The 26,558-nt window shown below is 34.1% G+C and overlaps 1 protein-coding gene across 3 annotated transcripts in view; it reads right to left on the reverse strand.

Moving 5' to 3' along the window:
• Positions 1–26,558, reverse strand: part of DPYD (dihydropyrimidine dehydrogenase) — an 858,879-nt gene that overhangs the window by 581,308 nt on the left and 251,013 nt on the right. For all 3 annotated transcript variants that reach the window (XM_063624340.1, XM_063624342.1, XM_063624341.1), the window contains one exon: positions 17,169–17,256. In XM_063624340.1, the coding sequence (XP_063480410.1) occupies positions 17,169–17,256 (88 nt within the window). The remainder of the gene's footprint in view (positions 1–17,168; positions 17,257–26,558) is intronic.

Here is a 26,558-nt window from a genome sequence, read left to right on the forward strand (position 1 = left end):
TCACACATAGGAAATATTTAGTATTTCCAAGTCAACTTTTTTTTTTTTTTTTTTTTTTTGACAGAGTCTCGCACTGTCACCCAGGCTGGAGTGCAGTGGCGCGATCCTGGCTCCAGCTCACTGCAACCTCCACCTCCCAGGTTCACGCCATTCTCCTGTCTCAACCTCCCTAGTAGCTGGGACTACAGGCACCAGCCACCACATCTGGCTAATTTTTTGTATTTTTAGTAGAGATGGGGTTTCACCATGTTAGCCAGGATGGTCTCTCGATCTCCTGACCTCGTGATCCACCCGCCTCGGCCTCCCAAATTGCTGGGATTACGGGTGTGAGCCACCACACTCGGCCCCAAGTCAACTCTTTAGCAGCCTCAATAGTATTCATGAATATCAGCTGTGTACATCAAACAGCTGATATTAAAACACAGCACTCACTTTGGGAGGCTGAGGCGGGTGAATGAGGAGGTCCAGAGATCGACAGCATCCTGGCCAACATAGGGAAACTCCGTCTCTACTAAAAATACAAAAAAATTAGCCAGGCATGGTGGCACATGCCTGTAATCCCAGCTACTCAGGAAGCTGAGGCAGGAGAATGGCTTGAATCCAGGAGGCAGAGGTTGCAGTGAGCCGAGATCGCACCACTGCACTCCAGCCTGGGCGACAGAGCCAGACTCTGTCTCGAAACAAAAACAAAAACGAAACACAGTGCTAACAAAAGTTAATCATCATGTGGACTAACCTTTTTTGCCCTATTATCATGAAAACCTCTCTAGCCACACAGACTTATCTAATATATGATCTGGTGAAAATAAGGATGGGGCAATGGCAACACCAAAACACACTATGAATAAATCATGTTGAAATAATATTCTTAAATACGGAATTAGAGCCTATTCATTTCAGTGTGTGTGAATATCACACTCTGTGGAATTGGTAGTCACACAGTTTCACTGGGCTATAATTTTTTCTCATTCTGCATAGGGTGGTTATGAAAACTAAATACATGATCTCATCAATGCCATGGCATCTTACTCTGTGCCAATTTCAGTGAAAAGGTAGTTTATATTATTTCTATTACTCCCAGCAACCACGAACTATAACATACTGATTGAATTTAACTAGCTTCAAGATTTATACTAGCAAACAGTGAGGAGATACTGCCACTAGCATCATTTGCCACAGCCAAGGATACCAAATCTACCTCTCCTGCCCACACTTCTCATATGGTTTCCCCAGAACTAATCAGGTACACCAAAGAGCTTCCTGGATACTTCCACCAGGTTGTCACAAGGAATCTCAAACATAAGAAGTCAGAAAAGATCTCATAATCTCCCCTTATTTTATTTTATTGGGTAATTGTCACCACCATCCATTTATTTGGTCAAAAGAAGTGTTCAAAACATCCCCTGACTTGTAGCTATTTCTTAGATCTTTACCCTGCCTAGTCCTTCTGACTCCTGTCCTTCACTAACAGTATCTAATCAGTAACTAAGACTCATTCATTGTATTTCCTTATGTTTGTTTCCTGCTCTCAGCTCTTGCAGCCCTACCTCAGGTCCTCGATTTTCTCTTGCTTGAATTATTCCAATAGCCACAATGTAAAAATCACCCAGTGCTGGTCTTGCTCTTCTACAAACCATTTTCACAGTGCAACCAAACCTATCTCTCTCATCTCTTACCTCTCACATCAAAATCCTTCATTTTCCACAGCACAAAGTAAACACTCAATAACTATAGATAACTAAACACATTTGCATTACCATGTGAAGTCTCCTGAATCTGGCCCTAGTTTATCTGTTTGTCCCTATTTGTCAGCACATGTCTCTGGAAGTGAAAACTCTAGCAAGAATATAGAGCTGTTACATATGACATTCCCTGTATCTGGGTGCACTCCTAATCCCTGCCCCAGCATGTCTCCTGAATTATCCTTTTTCTACAGAGGCTTATAGTCTAGGATGAATGAATAGAAATATATACATGTAAGTGAACAAAATTTTTTGGATGCTCTCATATTGTGTTATATATTGTGGGAAACAAGGAATAGTCAAAGTCACAAATTAGAAAATATTTACATGTCTGTCTCTCCCCAAAACTGTAAGCCTCTTGATAACAAGGGCATATTAATCACAGATCAGGAACTCTGTATTTACTGAATGAGTAAATGAAGTTATATAAGCAATAGTGTGGGTGAAATCCTTACCATTATTAAAATTATGAGAATGAAGATAATTTATTTTATTACTACTTTAAGCACATGACTGTTGATATTTTATCAATGATAAAGTTGGATTCTAAGGAAACTTAAAAACATTAGATTTTTCAAATAGGATTTTAAGGTCATGAGGGCATATATATGTGTGTGCATGTGCATATATACGTGTGTTATGTGTGTGTGTATATATATATATAGCTATAGGTATAAAACTATTCAAAACATACATATGTGTGTCTACATATATATGTATAGCTATGAGTTTAGTATTTTAAACTGTAGCTTAAAGTTCTATTTCAAATGGTATTTTAAGGTTGTGAGGGCATAATTAAGTAAAACACACACACAAATATACATGTATATATTGTATATCTACATAATATGTATATAACTATAGTTTTATACCTTGGGTATAAAAACTATAAGTCAAAAGTTTTCTTAATCGCTGCCTTATTTTGCTTCCTCTTATTAGAGGTCTTAGTAGTCCAAAACCTTTAACCTCTTTAGGGAATTTTGCTTCTCATATAACTTGTTGATTTTAGGCTGCTTTCTGATCCTACAAAAACAAGGGTCTTCGAGTGAAAATAACTTTAAGATAATGCTGCCTTTATGAATTTTAGTTTTTCCTTACTCTGCCACCTCAAGCTTCCAGTTTTCAGAAAAAATGACTATAAGTTGTAAAACGCTGGAAGCTAGAACACATGTACGCACACACACATACACAGGGGAAAAAAGGGCATACTTAAATATAGTGGAAGGCAGTTGCAGAAAAACGTAAGATTGCTTTACCACTAAAAGTCTAACACGTTTCAGTCTCTACCACTGTAGCAGAAAACCTCACAGATAGATCAATCACTAGAGATTAATACTCTGTCTTTTCTAAGCCCCATATGATCTCGTATTATCACCCAGAATGTTTCTGTCAGAAATTCTAGTAATATAGCTACCAAAACCACATTAGAATGGGAGAAAAGGCACAACTTGATTCAACTTGCCCTAGAGTACTCCATTAACCAAATATTTCTACAGTCAACAGGAGAGGAAAACAAACATACCCACAAAATCTCAATAATGTATTTACTTGACTGTGCCAGAGTGGTTTGCTTTAGAAAATAATTTGAGTCCATATACTTAAAATGTTTATATTTTAGTAATTACAAATAGACATTAATATAATAAGTGATCATGCCTCCCATAAAATAACAATACTATTTTTCATTATCAATCTTTTTTCACATTGTTGTTTTTATTTTTGCTTTTTCTTTTTGCATTTTTCTAAGTGTCACAAAGGCCAACCTGAATCCAGTTTAAGGCAAAAGGAATAAAAAATTGAATTAGTCAGTCTTGAAGTTAATATATTTTTACAATAGATCAAACAGATTTTAACTAACGTGTTTTGATCCACCACAAAAGAATGCATTTCTACCCAATCACATTATCTTCTAAATGAAGAAAAATCACAAATTCTATTCAATATCCAGGTATTTTTCTTATTCAGTATTCAGATGAGTCTATCTTTAATTAATTTATCAGTAATACTTTTCCTATGGTTTTTAACAAATTTTGCTACATAACAAATGCATACTTGTCATTTATAGCAAGATGATGAATATGCTTGCATAAAAAGTTAAGGACATCTTCTAAAATAATTCCAGTGTACTGCCCTGAGCACCTTGAATAAAAGGAACTATGCTCTGGATGGCTTTTTGTTATTTCCTGGCTGAAGTCAATAGGTACTAATTGTTAGAATTCATCATGAAGAATACAGAGACAGAACAATAAAGTGAAAAGGAAAAGTTAAAGAGGTTTTATAGAAGAAGTCCTAGCCTAGAGGCTAAGACAAATTTTTTTTGTATATGTATATTTTCTTTTTTCTTAAGTTATCAAAAATTGATAAGAAAAATAAAACCATTCATTAATAGTGTCTAAGATATACTTTTAGAACCATCAGTCACTTTATAGAAACTGACTAATTTCAGTTCTCATTTATGCCTTCTGTGATTTTATTTTATTTTATTTTATTTTGTTTTATTTATTTTATTTTATTTTATTATTTTCAGGACCAGAATCTCGCTCTGTCAGTGGCACAATCACGGCTCACTGCAGCCTTGACCTCCTGGGCTCAAGTGATTCTCCCACCTCAGCCTACTGAATAGGTACATCCCACTGTGCATGGCGAATTTTTTCTTTTTTGTAGAGATAAGGTCTCCTATGTTGCCCAGGCTGGTCTGGAACTCTTGGCCTCAGGCGATCCTCCTGCCTCACCCTCCCAAAATGCTGGGATTACAGGCATGAACTACCCTACCTTGCCCCTTCTGTGTTTTAATTCTTGGTTGTGTGTGTGTTTTTTTTCTTTGATTACAAAATCAAGTATAAACTTATTTATTGAAGATGTACTTTAAAAGGATAAAACACTACGCTTTAGAAATAAAAGCAGCAGCTTGTGTTAGTAATATTTAAAAAAAATAACACAAGCATGGTATCAGGAAAATATATTTTTGGATACACCTTTCAAATAAACTATTTGCTAAAATGGTAATTAAGGAGTGAGAAACAAGGTTGGTTTCTCACCGTGGGGGATTTCACAAAAATTCAGCTATTTTAAAGTGCTAGTACAAAATAATCAGTGATAGATACCTCTTCTGCTACCTATGTTGGTGTTCTTAAATTCCACAAACAGATGCATGCACGCAAAACAAGTTAGGTTCTATTAGACAAAAGTTCACTTGATTTATATTTCAACTAGACTTCCACTTAAAATGTTTTTCCTTAAAAGAAGAAGAAAATATAAGCAAATAATGTTCTTAAGTAATTTTTTGGTGCATCATCTGCTGAGCAAATCTGCCCCTCTACTCATTTTTTAAATAAAGTTTTATTGGCACATAGCCATATTCATTTGTTTACATACACTCTAAGGCTGCTTTCATACTACAAAGGTAAAGAGCTGAATATCTATAAAAGAGACCATACAGCCCACAACATATAAAATATTTGATATCTGTTCATTTATAGACAAATTTTGTAGACAACTCACTTAACTTTGTTTATTAGTTAGAAATTTAAGTATAAGATATTTTGCTATCTCTTAATAGTCCTCTCTATAATTTGCCAATTCAAAACTGGTCTTCCTGCTGAATTTGGCCCTCTCTCTTCATCCCTTTGGCATATAATCTAATTGAGGCCCTCAAAATATCAAAAAATGTGAATGCCATTTAATTTTTATAGGAGAGGTTCTTATTGTCTAATTCATCTTGTTGATTAATCATATATTTATATACTTTAAAAAAATAAAAAAAATTTATCTATATATTATCACTGCAAGTTTCTGTTGGTAACAAGCAGGCTGCAAATGAAAAGTAAATGAAACATCATTATATACTACTTACATCCATTAGGATAGCTACTATCAAAAAACACACAAAAACAAACTAGCAAATGTTGGCGATGATGTGAAGAAATTGCAAATTTTTTTCACTGTTGGTGAAATATAAAATGGTGTAGCTACTTTGGAAACAGTATGTTGGCTCCTCAAAAAATTAAACAGAGTTGCCAAATTATCTAGCAATTCCACATATGGATGTGTGGCCAAAAGAGATGAAATCAGGGACTCAAAGAAATATTTGTATAACCTATGTTCATGGGAGCATTATTCCCAATATCCAAAAGTCAGAAACCATCCAGTGTCCATTGATTGATTGTTAAACAAAATGTGATATATACATGAAAAATATTTAGTCTTAAAAAGGAATAAAATTGTGACACATGCTACAACATGAATGAAGGTTGAGATATTATGCTAAGTGAAATAAGCCATTCACACACTAAATATATAATGTATGATTCCACCCATACGAGGTACATAGAATAGTCAAATTCATAGATTTGTTGCTTAATAGGTATAGTTTCAGTTTTGCAAGATGAAAAGAGTTCTGTGGATGAATAGTGCTGATGGTTGTACAACGATGTGCACGTACTTAATCCCACTATTCACTTAAAGATGATGAAGGTGGTATATTTTATGCTATGTGTACTTTACCACAATTTTTTAAAAGGAATTAATTTAAAATATTTTTTAAGAAAGCATAAATAAATTTTAAAAAATGATTATTTAAATTCTGCCAACTTAATGTATTAGCCAAGGGTAGGGCTTTGGTTTCAGAGGGACCTCAGTTAAATCCAGGTTCTAGTACTTGAGAAGGTTACTTAACATCTGTTAGACACCATTTACATAAATGTAAAATAGAGATATGAATAATACCAATCCACAATTACTTTGTGAGAATTAAACATGACTTTGCACATAACTTCAATAAATGTAGCTATTCTATTTATTATATTTATATCACAAAGTTCTTATTTCTAAAATGCATTAATTACTTTTCTAAATATATAATAACCTCTTTAATTCTTCTGTAACATATAATTGCTAGCACACTGCTAGGTATATTGCAGAAGCTTAAAAATACACTTTAAAATGTGATCAACCAACAGTGGCATTAAAAGAGTAAGAGAAGTGGAAAAATACCTGACTGTGATACAATCTCCATAAATGACAAAAGAAGGGCTATTTTTTCCTGTAAAATGGAAACTTAACCAGAGAAATTAAATAGCAATCAGTTTCAAACTACAGTATTTTAGGAATGATAAATTTATCAGTAAAATATAGATGATAAGGCTCAATAGACAAAACTACCAAGTATTTTTTTTAAAAAAAAGAAAGAATAGAAACACAAAATAAGACCTTAAAGATCCAAAGAAGCAATTTTCTAATTAAATATTACTTTATTCTCATAATGGATGTATTAATATAATCTTTGACTGATTAACCCAAATATCAGTATCTTATTCTCCAAATTTAACTTATGAATTAAGAGTTGGATGCACAACGCATCTCAGTAACATAAGCAAAATGAACATCTGTTAACTTTCTGCCATGTAAGTTTGTGTATGGTGGGGGTGGGTGTGAACACAGCCTCTGATGTGTAATGTTCGTTCCATCTGCACACCAGGTGGCACTGCATGGTTAATCAGAAGATGACAACACACATCAGATTCCTTACATATTTTGAGATAGGAAAGTAAATAAACCAAAACGTTGTTTTAAAAATAAAACTTTCTTAGATGTCCACAGTATTAACGCTTAATAATGCATTTTAAGAGTTTATGTTTCATATTGTAATCATTCTTGCAGTATTGTTTTTCCCATATATTAATTCCTGACATAACTTATGATAGTACTAACTAATATGAGTTTAAGAAACAGAAAAAGTAATATAACCAAACTAGATTGTATTTGGGAAGTTGGGAACAATATGACTGTTTTGGACACCCCTTAAACCATTCAAAGGCAAGATCTGAAGAAACACTGATTTGATATAAATTTTAATTGCATTGCTTCTAAAATAGATTTGTTACTTAAAATATTTAACGCAGTCCCTTAAAAGCTTTGGTCTTGCTTTAGAGTATACAGGTGTTAAGCATTTAAAGTCAAAAAAGCTGTTTAAATGACAAAGAAAGAGATTATTAGATCACTTTAATCCTGCTAACGAAAGATGGCATAGCTTAACTGGAATAAACAGGAAATAAGGAATAGATAAAACATAAATTATCCTCCAAAATTTCACATTTCTGTACTTTGGTAAGATTGTTCTAGAAAGAAATATATATCATATATGGAAATATGCCTAGTTTCCACCAACTTGCATCAATTCCTGCCATTTCCATGCCATTTTCCTTTTCTCTTACTAATCGCTCTTTTCTTCTGTGTATGTCTTCTTCAGTTCACCAAACTTTACATAGCAGCAATTTGTAAGATAAGAGCTGTGTGGTTTGTAGTGTGAAAATAACTATCCAATAGTACATCTAGCTCTATTTGAAAACCACTGTGTACTGTGCACATGAATACAATGTAGTCCTGAATTCTCCACATTCAGCTTCATTGAATTACAGGGGGCGGAGGGGAAGGGTTGTGAACTGTGATGTTCCAAAAGTCTTCTTGACAATATCCACTATCTCGGTAACTTCTAATTTTGTTAAGTATCCTAAAATCTGTCCTTCAACATCAATATTCTACCTCTAGAGGACAATGTAGACCTATAGTATGATTACCAAACGGAAAACAAAACAAAACTTCATGATGATCCTAAGGACAAATGTCATACGCTGAAGCCCTAATCTCAAACATGATGATATTTGGAGATAGGACCTTTGGGATGTAATTAGTTTTAGTTAAATTCATGAAGGTGGGGCCCCCATCATGGGATTAGTGCCCTTATAGAAAGAAGAAACGTCAGAGGCCTTTTCTTTCCATGCGGATAAACCAAGGAAAGGCCATAGGAACACACAGGGTGAAGGCAGATATCTTCAAGCCAGGAAGAGGGCCTTCACCAGAACCCAGCCATGTTGGCATTCTGATCTCAGACTTCTAGCCTCCAGAATTGTGAGAAAATAAATGTTTGTTATTGAAGCCACCCAGTCTATGCTATTTTGGCATAGCAGCCTAACAGGACTAAGAAAATACCCATAGTATATGTTCAGTAATAACCCCTTCCAGGTTCAAATGATAATTATCTCCCACAAAAAAAATGTAACTGGCAGCCATAAATAGCAGTTGAAAGACAACATTTTTCTTAGTTCAGTAATTTTCCAATTCTCTTATCAACTTCACTTTAAGAGTTAATTAAACTATTGGAAACTACTAAAAGAAAATTAATGCTTAAACAATGAAAAGACCAAAAAGAACTGTTTTACTTCTCTAATTTAGGTAACTATCATAAGTAAAATATGTCTTTATTCCATGAAACATATATAGAAAAATATAATAAAATTTCCTCCATGTCTCCATCCAAACAAATACTGAGAAGATAAACACAAAGAAGGTAAATGCAAAGAAGATAAAATATTTTAAAATATAATTTGTGTTTTATAAAAGGTTTTTTAAAATAAAAAGAATATAAGCTATATAATGTTAAAATAACCTTAGCGATTAATAAATTATCTACTTTTTTACAATAATATGGAAGACACAGTGAGTTAATAGGGTTAGAGTTAATAATTAATAAATCAATACTTCAACAGATATTTATTGATCTACAACATGTAAAGTCTTCTACCAGTAGAAAAAGCCATGATTTAAAAAAATATTTCCTTATATCATCATCTTCATCACAAAACGCTCATTAAATACCCTAGCGAGTACTACCATTAAAAATTAACCAAAAATACTTAAAGAAAATATCTGATATTCAGCACAGTAATGTAATACTTGACATAATTATAAGGCATCAAAGTAAGAATGACTTAAGAGTGTCTTTGAGTCGTTAATCAGAACTAATGAATATGTCTTTGCATTTTGTCAAAAACAAAAAAAGATAAAAGAGGATGCTTGGAAAGATCCATGAATTTTAAGCAGTGAAGTAATCAAGTATAATCTCAAAATTTCTCAACAAGTTATTACATTGCTTTTCATTTATTCCATTGTTTCCTTTTTTTCTTTTTCCAATTACTTAACTTCAAAAAACTTTATTGATGTTGTATTATGTGTTAAGAAATGTGCTGAAATTATGCAATTCAAGGATAAAAACCAACACCAACTCTCATAAATGTTTAATATACTGTGTTTGTGTCGGTGACAGGGGAGGGATATATGCACACAACCAAAAATGACAAAAGGAAAACTATATTCTTTACTATAAATGACATATATTTCATTATATATGAACACAGAATAAACTTTTCTTTTCTTTTCTTTTGTCTTTTGTCTTCTTTTCTTTTTATATATTTATTTATTTATTTTTATGTAATTTTTTTTTTTTTTTTTGGAGACGGTGCCTCACTCTGTCATCCAGGCTGGAGTGCAGTGGAACCATCTCACCTCACTGCAACCTCCCCTTCCCACACTCATCTCCCATAATCAAACTATTTAGGAATCAGTGGCAGTTTGGTGAGCTTGGAATCAGAACAAGAAAATTGACAGGTCTCTAAAATAGACTTCTCTGTCTATCTTATGACCTGGGCTCAAAGAACTCCCGGTCCATTGATTCAGGTGCCTTAAAACAGACACTGTCAATATTGCTGATATTTCTGCAGGTTCCTTTTCTTCCTCAATACTTCTAAAGATGACCAGCCCCCACTGCCTGCTTCTGCAGATTAATATGTGCTTTCTATAGATATGTTAATATGATCAAAGAATAATTGCCCTACATCTATTTTATCTCCTTCTGGGGCTTTGCATGAACTCATTAAGTAATGATTTAATGAACTCTCAGCTGGAATTCTATTTCCCTCATTTCCAAATTCTTGGGAGCCATTTTACAATTATACCGAAGTACTTACAAGTGACACTAGATTAAACAATATTACAAATAAAAAAGTGGATTGGCAAAATACTCAAGACTTGCTTTTTGCTTAAAATTAAGTCAGGTTTATTTTTTAAAATAATCTATTCATAGTTGTGGATAGTGACTAAACAATTTACATTTTTATCTGGGGACACAAGTAAAGCAAATGGTCTAAAAACTTTATTGCATTTTTCTCTGAATAAATAGAAAGTATACACAACTATGTACAATTTAGAAATTCCTGATTAAGAAGCCAATTAAGAATAACGTTTATAGAGAAGAATTCCGGCTTTGTGAAGGCATGAGAGATTTAACTAAAGGCCACTCTGTAGCAAATTTAATACCACAATCTCTCAATGGATTTTTTAAATTATAATTATCTCTTATTTGTCTGTTATAATATTTGGGAATCTTCACATTTAAAAAAATATTATTTTCTGATGGCAACTAAAAGAAAACCAATTTGTGATAACAATGAGAAAAATGAGGCTAAATATAAAGACTAATTCTTCTTGAGTATGAGCTTACCCTCTTCAAGAATCTTAAGTGAGATGCTGAAATGTAGACAGAGTCATGTCGGCTTCGAGTCACAATTGAGGTATGGATATTTGCACTTGTTATTTTTTTTTTACTTTCTTTATAAAACTCATTTTCCATGCTTTAGTTGCCATTTACTTCTTTTCTGTTACCTTTGATAGTCTTAATTTTCTTATCCATCAAAGAGTGTTAAGAATATCGACCTCCAGGGCCATTTCAAGAGTTAAAAGGATAGATCGTGTTAAGAATTGAGCCTGGAATATTATTCAGTATTACTGCTATTATTACCAATATCACCACTGCTAATATCACTATTCCTACTTGTTTATTTCATTAATAGTGTAATACCAAAATTATAATAATGTAAAATGTATTCCCCCTGGGTTTGGGCAATGTTATAATACTCCAAAACTGCCAACTTTGTTAAGCAACCTATAAATTTACTTTATTTTGGAAAACAGTCAAAAGAGTTGCATTTTAAATTCAATAACTAAAAATACGTATAAAGTTCCTACTACGTACCAGCCACTTTGCTAGGCACCAAACATCTGTCAATGAAGAAGGTAGACAGAATCTACAGTCTTTAAGAAGCTTAACTTCTAGTGGTGGAAACAAACATGTAACTAGTCAATTATAATAAAGAAGGTGAAGAAGTGCTATACTACAGTAAAAAGTCAGTCTGAACATGTAGAAAGAGAGCAGGAACATAGAATTTGCGTGGGGCGGGGGGGTGAGGAAGATGATTCATTAATCCAGGCTAAAGTATGAAGGTAGGGAGTAGATCATCACAAGTAAAATAATTGTATCAAATAGAAAAAAAGCATCGAAGTCAAGCACACAAATATGAAAATAAAGATATCTCCAGGCCCATGTCCAAAACTTGAGGTTAAAAAACTTCAGATAAGGTAAAACTAAAAACAGTTCAGAATAGCTGAATCACATAATTCAATAGGAGAAGTGACTAGAGACCTAGCTGTGACCAAATCAAGAAGAGCCTTGAAAACCTTTGTGGGGACTTTTCTTTATCTGGAGGGAAATATGGAGCTATGGAAGAGTTTTAGTGAAGAATAATGAACAGATCTGATTTCAGCATGATTACTACTTTTGTTGTGTGAACAGTGGTGGCCAAAGAGACTGGTTGAGGCCACAGCAGTATACCAGTGGCATTAAGTGAGGGGAGTGGTGGTAGCAAGAAGTAAGTTCAAGGGAAATCTTTTGGGTGGACACAAGTAAAGCACTTGGTGTTGAAAAAGTGACTATTCATCTCTATAAAACCTTCCTGTAGTTCCTGTTTCATAGTGTCTACTGTGACTATTATAATGGATTTCACTGCATTTTCCCTTTAACCCCTTCTTTCTCATGCATTCTAAAAACATAAATTCAAAGAAAGAAAAACTTGGCAGAAGAATATATAAAGTTTGCTCAGTTACCTAAATGTGTCTTACTGGATGTTCTTTCCCTTGCATGCTTGTTTAACCTTTTTGGCACTATCATGTTTTATGAGGCTATGAAATGAAAACTATCAGAAGATGGACAATCAGAAAGAGAAAAAGAAATGGGCTTCTTTAAAACAAAGACCAAGGGTTCATCTCTTCAGTTATCTATAACAGTGATTCTTAAACCTGGCTCTAGAATAAAATTACCCACAGAACTTAAAAAAAAAAAAAAAAAAAGGAACTATACCCATGTCCAGCCCATGTACCCTACTACGTCCCACCCCTGAAATTGTGCAATACGGTGGTTCTTTTTGTATGTCTTACGATATTTCTGACTCAATTTAATACCAACCTAAACAATGAATTCAGATTTCTTTATTGTTTTTTTAATTCTTAGCACAGTGTTTGGGACATTGATTGTAGTAATTCAATACTTATTTAACTCACTAATAGCTACTTATTGACAAGTGTTGAGTATACCATGGGAAAAAGGTGTTTAGTCCATCAGAGTCCTTAAATTGTATAGCACTGGCTATCAAACTTTAACTAGAGCCACATTTAAAAAATACATTTTATTTTAATGCAGTGTGAATGTGCAAGCACACACATCAAACACACATACACACAGCTGAAAAACATTTTTCACAAAATAACACTTGCCCTAACCATAGCTAACACACTTTGATATGTTCTATTCTATTATATTCTGGTTATTTTTATAAAATAAAAAGGAAGAAACAATGGTTATAACCTATTATGTCAATTTCAATACCAACCAGAGCCATCCAATATTTTTTAAAAGCCTTGAATCGTAGATGTTCCAATTCTACTTCTCAATATTTTCAATAACATGCTGTCTAGGTGCTTTGATTTCAGTAAAACTACCAAAATTTTAGAGTCTTTAACAAAGACTCAACTATTGTGAAGATAACAGACTAATTTTGAATAAGACATAGGGCTTTATCTCAGTACTTAGAAGAAGCTAAACTTCTCATGGTTCAAGAGACATAAGTCTTTAGAAGTAACAATGATGTACATTCAATGAGATAATTTCCTTAATGGACTCTGGTAGTATTAGAGAAAACTCTAAAAGTGAGAGACTTTTCACAAGCAATATCACACACTATAGTTAAAATCAGGAAACATGTGAACAGACTTAATACAATGGGCTTAATGAACTATCTTCATTATGTCATAGTTAATTTAAAATATTTTTTATTTTACACAATCTAACATATAAGATGGTAGTTATAAATACACAAGATTAATAACTATGGCATTTCCAACTACAGAAACAGAAAGTATCTCTTTTTTTCTTTTTAGACGTTGTCTCGCTCTGTTGGGAGGCTGGAGTGCAGTGGTGAGATCTCGGCTCACTGCAACCTCCGCCTCCCAGGTTCAAGTGATTCTCCTGCCTCAGCCTCCCAAGTAGCTGGGATTACAGGTGCAGACCACCACGCCCAGCTAATTTTTGGATTTTTAGTATAGACGGGGTTTCACCATGTTGGTCAGGATGGTCTGGATCTCCTGACCTCGTGATCCAACTGCCTCGGCCTCCCAGAGTGCTGGGATTACAGGTGTGAGCCACCACGCCTGGCCTAGCATCTCCATTTTTAAAAACTACCTATGTAACCAACATGTATGCACCAGGTACTAAGAGTGTTTTCTTTGCTACTAAGTACTTTACTGATCTCCTGTGTCAAATACTAATGATGATGCACACCTGTAACAGAGACTTTCATTTCTAACCTCTCTCAATATCTGTCATCCCCTTTCCCTATGATTCTAGACGTTTGATGGGGATTATGTCCACCCAGCAAAAGGCAATACTTCCCAGCACCCTCTGCTGTTGCCATGCTTATATGATTAGGTTACAGACAATGAGATGAAAGAAGAATTGATTTGTGTAACTTCTGGCTCATAAATATAAGATTGAAGGAGCTGCTTCCCTCTTTCCCACTTCTATTAGCATGAATGTGAACATGGTAACTACCCATAGACCAAAGACGGAATTCAGGTTTGAAAATGGCTTACGTTGTTACATGAGAAAGAACTAAATGTTTATATTGTTTTACCCTCTATTGTTTTCTGAAAGTGCCCAAACGTATATCCTAAATAATATGGAATTCCTATTCTACATTTCCTCCTACAAAATCAGTGAGAAAGGGTAGATAAAATAAGTGAGTAAAGTTTAATTACAACATGGAAGCAAGGTTAATGAACAAAAACATGTAAGGTTGTGTGGCTGTCCAAGTAACCGACAGTTATATGGTAATACAAAGGTCATAAATTCCCAAATCGACACTCATGAGTGTCAAATAAACATTTCCTAGAGAATACGGCTACTTGTCTTCCACAGACTGAAGCTTTTCTTTTTGACATGATGAAATTTTTCTTGTATATGTTTCATACAAAATACTGAAATAGAGCATAACTGCATTCCTCACATCACTACACCAAAATGTCAAAGATTCACTTCTCAGCATGAAAATGCACAGCACATAAATATGAAAGGACTCTACATTCTAAATGCTGTATTCACACCTCAGTGCAGAGTCAAATGGAGACAACTGTATTGTGAGCCAGTATAGCATTATCAAATAATATACTTAAGGGGACTTAATAGAATAAAATTAAATTAAAAAGCTGAAACACTATTGATTATTTCAGTTAGAAGGTGTTTCATGGTTATAACTACTCAGAGTGATGAACAATTTAATTATTCCAAATTTTGGAATAATTTGCTTCTTATGTAATTAATTTGGGTATTTCAATGTATTGGTTACTTTATTGGTCCATATTTCTTCAGTACAAAAATTCTTTGTAGACGAAGTTCTTACATATACATGTATTAATAATTGTATTAGTATATACTCAAATAATAGAAAACATATCTTTTAGTACATTGGTGAATTTCAGATAGTTATTTGATAACATTATCAGTATTGCAGACCTAAAGCCTGATGAATTTTCCATTTACTACTGACCAAGCATTTTTCATCATGTGTTTATTGACAGTAATTGGAACTTACAGACACCTGCCCAATTTCTTTACATTAAATTCTCAATACAAATGTAATGTTGAAAAGTAAAGCTAAAGTCAAATACAGGATGCCTAAAAATAGAACCTAGGGAAAATATCAGATCTTGCCTCCTTCCTACTTTTGATATACACAATAAATATAATATCGTAATTAAGATCATATAGACAGATACTAATGACAATGGCACCCAAAATTTTCTGAAAGGAAGGAGGTTCAGTTGAGTCATTTAGGAGCTAGAAGACAGTGAAAATTTATATTGCTTTCCTAATTTTTCACCTAAATAAAGGGGCTGACAGGCATGGTCTTAGAAATGGCACATTGATAAGAAAAGTTTAGTAGACAAAGAAGCATTAATGATGATTGCACTCCAGAAAGGCAATGAAAAAGGACAGCTGCAAAACAAACATTACTCAGTGTGTGATCACTTAAAGAGATGATATTATTTAGAACTTCATATTCTGAGTGTGAACTGCCAAAGAGACAGACAAAGTAAAATACAAGACGATGAGTTTATATTAAAAATGAGTAACAATTTAACACAGTGGTCCCCAAAGTTTTTGGCACCAAGGACCAGTTTCATGGAAGAAAATTTTTCCATGGACCAAGTTGGAGAAAGAGGATGGTATCAGGATGAAACTGTCCCACCTCAGATCATCAGGCATTAGTTTTAGATTCTCATAAGGAGCATGCAACTTAGATCCTTCGGATGCCCAGTTCACACGAGTTTGCACTCCTACGAGAATCTAATGCCATTAGATTCTAATCTAATCTAATGCTGATCTGACAGGATGCAGAGCTCAGGCAGTAATGTTCGCTTGCCCACTATTCATCTCCTGCTGTGTGGCCAGGTTCCTAAAAGTACAGTACTAGTTCATGGCCCCGAGTTTGGGGACCCCGATTTAACATACTCAATTTATATGCCATAATTGCCCATAGTACAAATCATATCAGAGAATGAACATGACATTCATGAGGCAAAGACTAAGTCAAGCCAACTTACTTGCTCTCTCTGGTCTCTCAGTAAATACTAAGTGGAAGAAAAATGTTAGAAAACTCATTCTCCATAACATATTTAGGCAAAATATGAGAAAACAGTATACACTGAGTGCCTCAGGAGTAATACACTGTCTAAGGGACTTTCAGAACACTGATGGAACATTTAAAAAATTCAACCAAATAAGAAAAGTCTTTAGAAAATTTTGAAAAATGAAGAGCAAAGGGAATGAGCCAACTCCATCCTTTATTATCACTTTAATCAATTGTTTTTATCATAAAAAGAAAGCTACAGCCTCTAGACAGATTCTGAGTTTCTGGTGGTATGACTTGAAAATATTTTCTTCCTAGAGATTCTCACTGGTAATGATGGTGTGGTGAAAGAATGGGAAGATAAACATCTTGCTGAAATCTCTCCATAATTAAGGTGAAACAGCACTCCTACTTATAAAATAGAAATTTAGTTACTTGGCCAACCATTTCTATCTGTTATTCCCTGAACAAATATAACTTTCATCATGAAAACGTCTGAAGGCAGTCATTCTTCTGGATATTGCTAGGAAATAAAAAATACATTAGAAATAAATATATTTAAGAGTAAACTACTCACCTATTCCAATGAAAGCAGCTTTGTAGCCTTTTTCTTTCAAAGTGCCAAGAGTCATTTCATTCACTGAAAGGCTTTTACCACAAATTATCTATAAGAAACAATATTTTGCATAAGAAAATTTGGCATATGATTAATTAAAATCCTAATATTTAACATCAAAAAGAATCAAAAGTCAGCCAAAAATTCTATAAGATTCCATATAAAATGTGACAACATTTTTGTCTTTTAGTATACAGGTTTACATAAACAAAATAGTACATAAATAGAACAGGAACATGTTCTATTAAGGGCTAAATGCAGAAGAAAAGCCAGTGTCATTAAAACCATCAGTAAACTTCCATAGCCTGCAAAATATGTTCAAAGCACGATGTGGCGCATTTAAATAATAAGACAATAAATAAGACATATTTCCAGCACCAATGTACAGTCAAGTAGGGGCAAAAGATATACACAAATAAATATAACATAAAACAGGCTATGATCACCACATGTGTATGAGAGTTCAGAGGCTGGGGAGATTCATTTTAGCTAAACGTAGAAGGTTGAGAATACAGAGAAGTGGGATTTCAATAGGGCCTTTAAAAGGAAAAGACAGGATTTTGATAAGGGACATTGTCAAGGGAAAATGAATAAAGTCAGGAAGCAGAGGGTAGTCACCCCTAGTAAAAGTCACAATACTTGGTCAGTTCCCAGATATGAGACAATTTTCACTTCTGGAACCTGCTGACCAGGGAGGTGTCAGGGTCCCTAGGAAGAAAGACCCTGAAACATCCCTACAAGTAAATACTGTGATTCCCCTAGTCCTTTCCCAAAGTAAACTATGGTCATTTATCCAAGCAACTAAGCCCTGGAAAAAGGGGAATGATCAGACATTTCAAGGACTATTAAGCACTGGTTCTTCAGTAACACTGATACTTGGAAACACAAGAGTGGGTACTTACAGGGTGAGGTAAAAAATGGAGCCTGACTGAAGTCTAGTTCACAGTGGGCCCACTGAAACCACAACTCAGTCAGTGATCGTTCTCCTAGTCTCTAAGAGCATAACTGAAATTGTTACACTTGTCAATTGAAGTAATCCCTGCACTGGGTCTCTGGTCTGTGAAGTAAGAGCTATAAAAGCTATCATAGTTGGGAAGACCACATGAAAATATCTGAAAATCCAGCCAAGAGACTAAATCAAAGATAATATCCTATCCTGGGTGCAATGGGATGGGGAGAGATGGTAGTGGTCCCTGTCATATCCCCATTTAATCCACCAGCCTGTCCCCTGCCAACACCAGAGAATTTCTGGAGGATGACTATAAATGTCTGCAGGCTTAACTAAAGAGTAGTCCTGATTGCAGTTTCTGTTACAGATGTGGTATTATTGCTAGAGAAGTTTTATAAGGCCACACATAGACTGCATGTGGCCACTGATTTGGCAAATGCATACTCCTTCCACTCTAATTAGAGAAGGAGATCAGAAATAGTTCAGAGTCACAGAGTATAGATAAGAATATTCATTTACAGTTTTGCCTCAGGGATATGTCAACTCTTTTCAGTAATAATATATGTAATCTGAAGCAATCTGGACATCCCACAGAACGTCACAGTGATTCATTACATTGACGACATCAGGCAGATCAGACAGCATGAACAAGAGGTGGTGAGTATGCTGGAAACTGTTAAGATATCTGCACTCCAGTGGGTGGAAGATGAACTCTATGATCAGGGACTGGCCTCTTGAGTGAAGTTTAGAGATCCAGTTGTCAAGTATGTGCCAGTAAGTCCCCTTGAAAGTAAAAGACAAATAGCTGCATCTCATATTTCCTGCCATATAAAAGGAAGCACAATGCCTGGTAGGTTTTTTGTGTTCTGAAGGCAAAATGTTCCTAAAAACAGTCTCTAAGCTGAGTCATAGAAGAAGAGCAATGTATACCCATGAACTGGTAATTACAGCTACACTGAATAGTGCACCTAAGTGTAAAGCTCTCTTCTAAGTACTGCATATACTGACTCATTTAATCCCCACAGCAGCCCCATGAAGTGTTATCAGTATTTTCATTTTACAGATAATGATACTAAAGGACAAGAGAGCTTATATAACCTTTATAGCAGTCACATATATAGTCTAATTTCAGAGCCAACATGCATAATTGCTGTTCTCTTGTGCCTCTTGAAGTTAGAGGGCAGAGCTGGCACCATCCTCAAGGGCAAAGAACAGCATATTGTATGTGTAGACCTACTAAAAAGGTTGTGTTTCAGGAGTATAAAGTGCAAAGCAAGCAATGGAGCAAGAAGTTGGAGAGGACAGGATGACTGGAACTGGATCATAGAGGGCCATGTTTTGTCTTCCTAAAATAGTAATTGTTTTTATATTGGCAGATATGGTAACTGTCAGAAAGTTTATAACAAGGGACAACCAAGGTGAGATTAATAACGAATATTCAGAACTCTGGAATGTATCAAAAAACATTAAACTGGAACATTAATTAAATATGTATTATTCAAAGCATTTTATAGTAAGTAATAGTATTACTATCAGAATTAGTAGAATTCGATGCTATTAAAATTATCTAATAGTAAGGCTTTAGAACTTTAATTTATTCTAACTTTTAAATAATATTTTATTGAAAAAGAAAAATAATTTTGCTGTTTGTTTTACGAATCAAATACTGTTCATACCAATATATAATAATAAAGGTTAGACATAAAAGAAAACACCAGGTCCAAACATTCTAATAGAATATTAGCAAACTGAGTAAGTCTGCCATTTCCAAAGTTGAGCAGTGGAATGCCATGCCAATGAATTAATTGGTGGAGGTGGTTCTCAAAATACTTAAACTTAGGTTTACTTTATTCAGTGCCTCTGCAGGAAGATTCAAGAAGACCTCCCAACCTTTTTGAGGTGGGTATTTGTGGGAGAAGGCACAATAGTTTAGTTTAATAGTGGCTTTTTGTGATTTATCAAAGAGGAATAAAGACATCCTAATTCTTCCACCACAGCAGAGTGAAAATGTCTTTGATTTTGTAATATATAAGAAAGATGCTCAGACATTCTGTATTTATACAGTCTAATTCTACTCTAACACACAATAGTGTGCAAATGGGGATGGAAAACAGTTGAGTTTTCCTTTCGTGTATGGAAAGATGCAAAGACAAGTATCTTGATCTTGATGTGAATCTACTGGGATGGAGACCAGCAAGACTTGACTTTACCATGGACAGACATTGTGGGAAAGATGGAGGATGGTCATCACTGGGCAGCAGATCCCTAGTAGAAATGAGGACAAAGGCATAATAAGAACATTCCATGCAGTGACAGGCACAAGGCTTCCTTCCTTTTCGGGAATGGGAACCTATTCAAATTTCCCTTTCCTAAAAGCCTGAGACCCCAAATATTTGCCATGCAAGAAATAATCTATTCTTAGAAAGAATTAGAAGAAAAATTCCTTGACAACAAAGGTAAAACTTTGCTTACATTATGCCTTGGGAAATTGAAATGAAATGTGTGTTAACTAAAACTAGAATTGCGAGACAACTACAGCTATCAGAACATCACCTTGGCTGATAAGCTATGAAATCTCAATGTTAATTGTTAAATAGATATGATGCTAGAAAAATCACATTATGGGCATTTTGTTTGGTGTTTTTGTTTCTTTATTCCTCGTACTTTTACATATGTAATATTTTCCATCTTGATTTTCTTAAATATGGTTAACAGTATATATTCTACCTTCCTCTAATGACTTTAGTAGCATATTATTAGATGTTTCTTACCTAAATGTGGAATACAAATTCAATCTATTTCGAGTTCAGTGTAATAGTCACTACTTTATTCCAGCAGTTCTGAATGTCATATACCCTGAGCCAAAGTTCCATCTAATAGTCTCAGGGATTTGATGAAAACTTTCTTTATATACTATAATATGTATTTATATACATAATAACATTTATTATGCAGGATAAAGGCTTACAACTTTTTTGTGGAGTATAAATCTTCAAATAAAATAGGTGATGCCCATTATTTTTAAAAATCAAATAAAAACATATATACTCTTCACAGTTTTCTAATAGAAAATTTGGTTAAATAGAACAAATATTTCCAGAAGCTCTAAGATAGAAAATAAAATGAAGAAATTTTGAAAGTATTTAGCTATCTTTAGAAATGAAAATTATTTATTAGCTATTAGTGTACATGTTTCTTTCCTTGTGGGAGAGAAATAATATGATTTTATATTTATTTTCTAATACTACCTCATAATCACAGATATTCTTGATTCAAATAACTATAGTGAAAAACAAGATGTTATAAGAGGTTATTAAGAAAAAGATAATACCTCTATTAGATATTTCATAACAAACTACGAAGCAGAAGAAATGTATAGAAATTACAAATTAATCAATTAGAATTCTATCAGAATACTTTGGGAAATGACAAATATACATATTTTAAATATGCAAAAATGCAATATCTTCATTCATATTTTATGCTTTTAACTTTGAAAAATTAGGATATAAAGACCATGAAACAAAAATATGTATTTCTATTTAAATTCTGAGTTGCATTACAAAAAAAGTATTTAAGTGATTTGTCACATTGACACAAATATCACAGGAGATTCTACTGAAGTGCATCTTAGCTTAAAAATAATTTGTAGGGGTTTATATTAGAATTTTTTTTATAAAATTAAGAAGTTTTCTAAAAATAAACATCAGCTAAGAAGCCATTTCTCCTAAAGGGAATACACAATTTTATTACACTATAAATGATCCTTTGGTGTAAATTCAATTGAGAGTATGCTTGACAAATTAAAAAAATGCAAATATGGCTAATAAAGTGAAAAAATTATGAATTCTATCACAAGAATACAGAAGCAAATGAAAATATTGTCCTACATAACTGTTGTCTACATGGGGAAAAAAAACCTACTTTCTGAAGAAAAATAAAAATAATAAAATAATGAAAACACATGAATGCCGACAAAGATTTTTCTGAAACTAATAACTTGAAATGTTTTCATTATTCAATCTATAAAATGAAAATGAAGTAAGTTTACAACTCAAGATTTTAAAGCAAATAACAAATAAGTTCCACTCTGATCTTGCTTATTTCTTGCCTTCTGCTAGCTTTGTGGATATTTTGCTCTTGCTTGTCTAGTTCTTTTAGTTGTTATGGTAGGGTGTCAATTTGAGACCTTTCTAGCTTTCTGAAGTGGCATTTAGCGCTGTAAATTTCCCTCTTAACACTGCTTTAGCAGCATCCCAGAGATTCTGGTACATTGTCTCTTTGTTCTCACTGGTTTCAAAGAACTTCGTGAGTTCTGCCTTAATTTCATTGTTTACCCAGGAGTCATACAGGAGCAAGTTGTTCAATTTCCAATTGCGTGGTTCTGAGTGAGTTTCTTAATCTTGAGTTCCAATTTCATTGTGCTGTGGCCTAAGAGACTGTTAGTTATTATTTCAGTTATTTTGCATTTGCTGAGGAGTGTTTTACTTCCAATTATGTGATCGATTTGAGAATAAGTGCCATGTAACTCGGAGAGCGGAACTGAAGGAGATAGAGACACAAAAAACCCTTCAAAAAAATGAATGAATCCGGGAGCTGGTTATTTGAAAAAAAAAAAAAAATATATATATATATACACACACACACACCAATAGGTAGACTAATGAAGAAAAGAGAGAAGAATCAAATAGACATAATAAAAAATGATAATGGGGATATCACCACTGAACCCACAGAAATACAAACAAGCATCAGAGAATATTATCAACATTTCTATGCAAATAAACTAGAAAGTCTAGAAGAAATGGATAAATTCCTGGACACATACACCCTCCCAAGGCTGAACAAGGAAGAAGTTGAATCCCTGAATAGACCAATAACAAGTTCTGAAATTGAAGCAGTAATAAATAGCCTACCAACCAAAAAAAGCTCAGGGCCAGATGGATTTACAGCTGAATTCCACCAGAATTACAAATAGAAGCTGGTACCATTTCTTCTGAAACTATTTCAAACAATTGAAAACAAGGGACTTCTCCCTAACTCATTTTATCAGGCCAGCATCTTCCTGATACCAAAACCTGGCAGACATACAACAAAAAGAGAAAACTTTAGGCCAATATCCCTAATGAACATTGATGCAAAAATCCTCAATAAAATACTGGCAAATGAAATTCAGCAGCATATAAAAAGCTTATCAATCACAATCAAGTTGGCTTCATCCCTATGTGCAAGGCTGGTTCAACAATGCAAATCAATAAATGTAACTCATCACATAAAGAGAAATAAAGAAAAAAACACATGATTATTTCAATAGATGCAGAAAAGTCCTTTGATTAAATCAATATCCCTTCCTGTTAAAAAATTCTCAATAAACTAGGTATTGATGAACATACCTCAAAATAATAAAAGCCATTTACAATAAACCCACAGCCAATATCATACCAAATTGGCAAAAGCTGGAAGCATTCCCCTTGAAAACTGGCACAAGACAAGGATATCCTCTCTCACCACTCCATTTCAACACAGTATTGGAAGTTCTGGCCAGGGCAATCAGGCAAAAGACAGAAATAAAGAGTATTCAAATAGGAAGAGAGGAAGTCAAAATGCCTGTTTGCAGATAACATGATCCCATATCTAGAAAGCCCCATTGATCAGCCCAATAGCTTAAGTTGTAAGCAACTTCGGCGAAGTCTCAGGACACAAAGTCAGTGTGCAAAAACTGTTAGCATTCCTATACACCAACAATAAGCAGAGATCCAAATCATGAATGAACTCCCATTCACAACTGCTACAAAGAGAATAAAGTACCTAGGAATACAGCTATCAAGGAAAGTGAAAAACCTCTTCAAGAAGAACTACAAACCACTGCTCAAAGAAATCAGAGAGGGCACAAACAAATGGAAAAATATTCCATGCTCATGAATAAGAATAATTAATATGACAATAGTCATCCTGCCCAAAGCAATTTATAGATTCAATGCTATTCCCATTAAACTACCATTGACATTCTTCACAGTTAGAAAAAACTACTTTAAAATTCATATGGAACCAAAAAAGAGCCCACATAGCCAAGACAATCCTAAGCAAAGAGAACAAAGCTGGAGGCATCATGCTACCCGACTTCAAACTATACTATAAGGCTGCAGTAACCAAAACAGCACGGTACTGGAAAAAAAATTAACACGTAGACCAATGGAACAGAATAGAAATCTCAGAAATAAGACCACACAATACAACCATCTGGTCTTTGACAAACCTGACAAAAACAAGCAATGGGGAAAGGATTCCCTATTTAATAAACGGTGCTGGGAAAACTGGCTAGCCATATGCAGAAAATTGAAACTGGACCCCTTCCTTACACCTTATACAAAAATTAACTCAAGATGGATTAAAGACTTACATATAAAACCCAAAACTATAAAACTTTAGAAGAAAATCTAGGCAATATCATTCAGGATATAGGCACGGGCAAAAATTTCATCATGAAAACATCAAAAGCACATGCACAAAAGCAAACATTGACAGATGAGATTTAATTAAACTAAAGAGCTTCTGCACAGCAAAAGAAACTATCATCAGAGTGAACAGGCAACCTACAGAATGGGAGAAAATTTTTGCAATCTATCCATCTGACAAAGGTTTAATATCCAGAATTTACAAGGAACTCAAACAAATTTACAAGAAAAAAAAAACAACCCCATTAAAAAGTGGACAAAGGAGGCCAGGCATGGTGGCTCAAGTCTGTAATCTCAGCACTTTGGGGGGCTAAGGCAAGCGGATCACTTGAGATCAGGAGTTCAAAACCAGCCTGGCCAACATGGTAAAATCCCATCTGTAATACAAATAAAAAAACTAGCCATGTGTGGTGGTGGCCACCTGTAATCCCAGCTACTTGGGAGACTTGGGCAGGAGAACAGCTTGAACCCAGGAGGTAGAGGTTGAAGTGAGCCAAGATAGTGCTATTGCACTCCAGCCTGGGTAACAGAGCTAGACTCCAGCCTCCACCTCAAACAAACAAACAAAAACTTAGGTAAGGAACATGAACAGACATTTCTCAAAATAAGACATTTATGTGGCCAAGAAACTTATGAAAAAAAGCTCAAAATCATTCAATCGTTGGAGAAATGCAAATCAAACCCACAATGAGATACCATTTCACACCAGTCAGAATGGTGATTATTAAAAAGTCAAGAAACAACAGATGCTGGAGAGGCTGTGGAGAAATAGAAATGCTTTTACACTGTTAGTGGAATGTAAATTAGTTCAACCATCTGGAAGACAGTGTGGCGATTCCTCAAAGACATAGAACCAGAAATACTATTTGACCCAGCAATCTCATTTTTGGGTATATGCCCAAAGGAATATAAATCATTCTGTTATAAAGATATATGTATATGTATGTTCACTGCAGCACTATTCACAATAGCAAAGACATGGAATCAACCAAAATGCCCATCGATAATATAGTGGATAAAGAAAATGTGGTACATATACACTGTGGAATACTATGCAACCATTAAAAAATTAGATCATGTCCTTTGCAGGGACATGGACGGAGCTGGAAGCCATTATCCTCAGAAAACTAACACAGAAACAGAAAACCAAACACTGCATGATCTCACTTACAAGTGGAAGCTAAACAATGAGAATACATGGACACAGGGAGGGGAACAACACACACTGGGGCCAGTCGAGTGGGGCAGGGACAGGGAGATAATCAGGATAATTAGCTAATGTATGTGAGGCTTAATACCTAGGTGATGGGTTGATAGGTGCAGCAAACCACCATGTCACACGTTTACCTATGTAACAAAACTACATGACCTGCACATGCATCCTGGAACATAAAATAAAATAAAATAAAAATAAATTTAAAAAAGAGACTAACAAGAATAGCAGGGAAAAGCATTAATAAAGATATAGTCAGCAATTAATGAATAAAAAAACAAAACTTTGGTAACTGTTTATTTTAAAGAAAATATTAACTAGATAGGAAAACACAAAGAAAATTTAGAGATGCAAGAGCAAATATAATCACAGGCAAAGATGAAATATTTTTACTGTATACTGAAATAATAGACTTAAATTTTTGCTAATAAATTCAAAAACCTCAATGAAGCAGAAATTTTTCTAGAAATATATTGGCAAAATTGACATGAGAATAAAATCAGTGGAAAAAACTTACAGAAGATATGAAGAAAAATGGTCATAGTTCTATTTCATAAGAGTGCTTGGAGACGATGACAACTTCCAAATTTAGTAAAAAAGATGTCTCAAGATAATATTCTTACCAATGAGAAAATAATAAAATGCTTAGAAGTTTAATCTTATAAGGCTAATATAACTCTATTATCAAAAATTCACAAAACAACAAATAAAAATAAAACAAAACAAAACAAAAA

This window comes from Symphalangus syndactylus, chromosome 12, assembly GCF_028878055.3.
Source record: "Symphalangus syndactylus isolate Jambi chromosome 12, NHGRI_mSymSyn1-v2.1_pri, whole genome shotgun sequence".
NCBI classification, from domain to species: Eukaryota; Metazoa; Chordata; class Mammalia; order Primates; family Hylobatidae; genus Symphalangus; species Symphalangus syndactylus.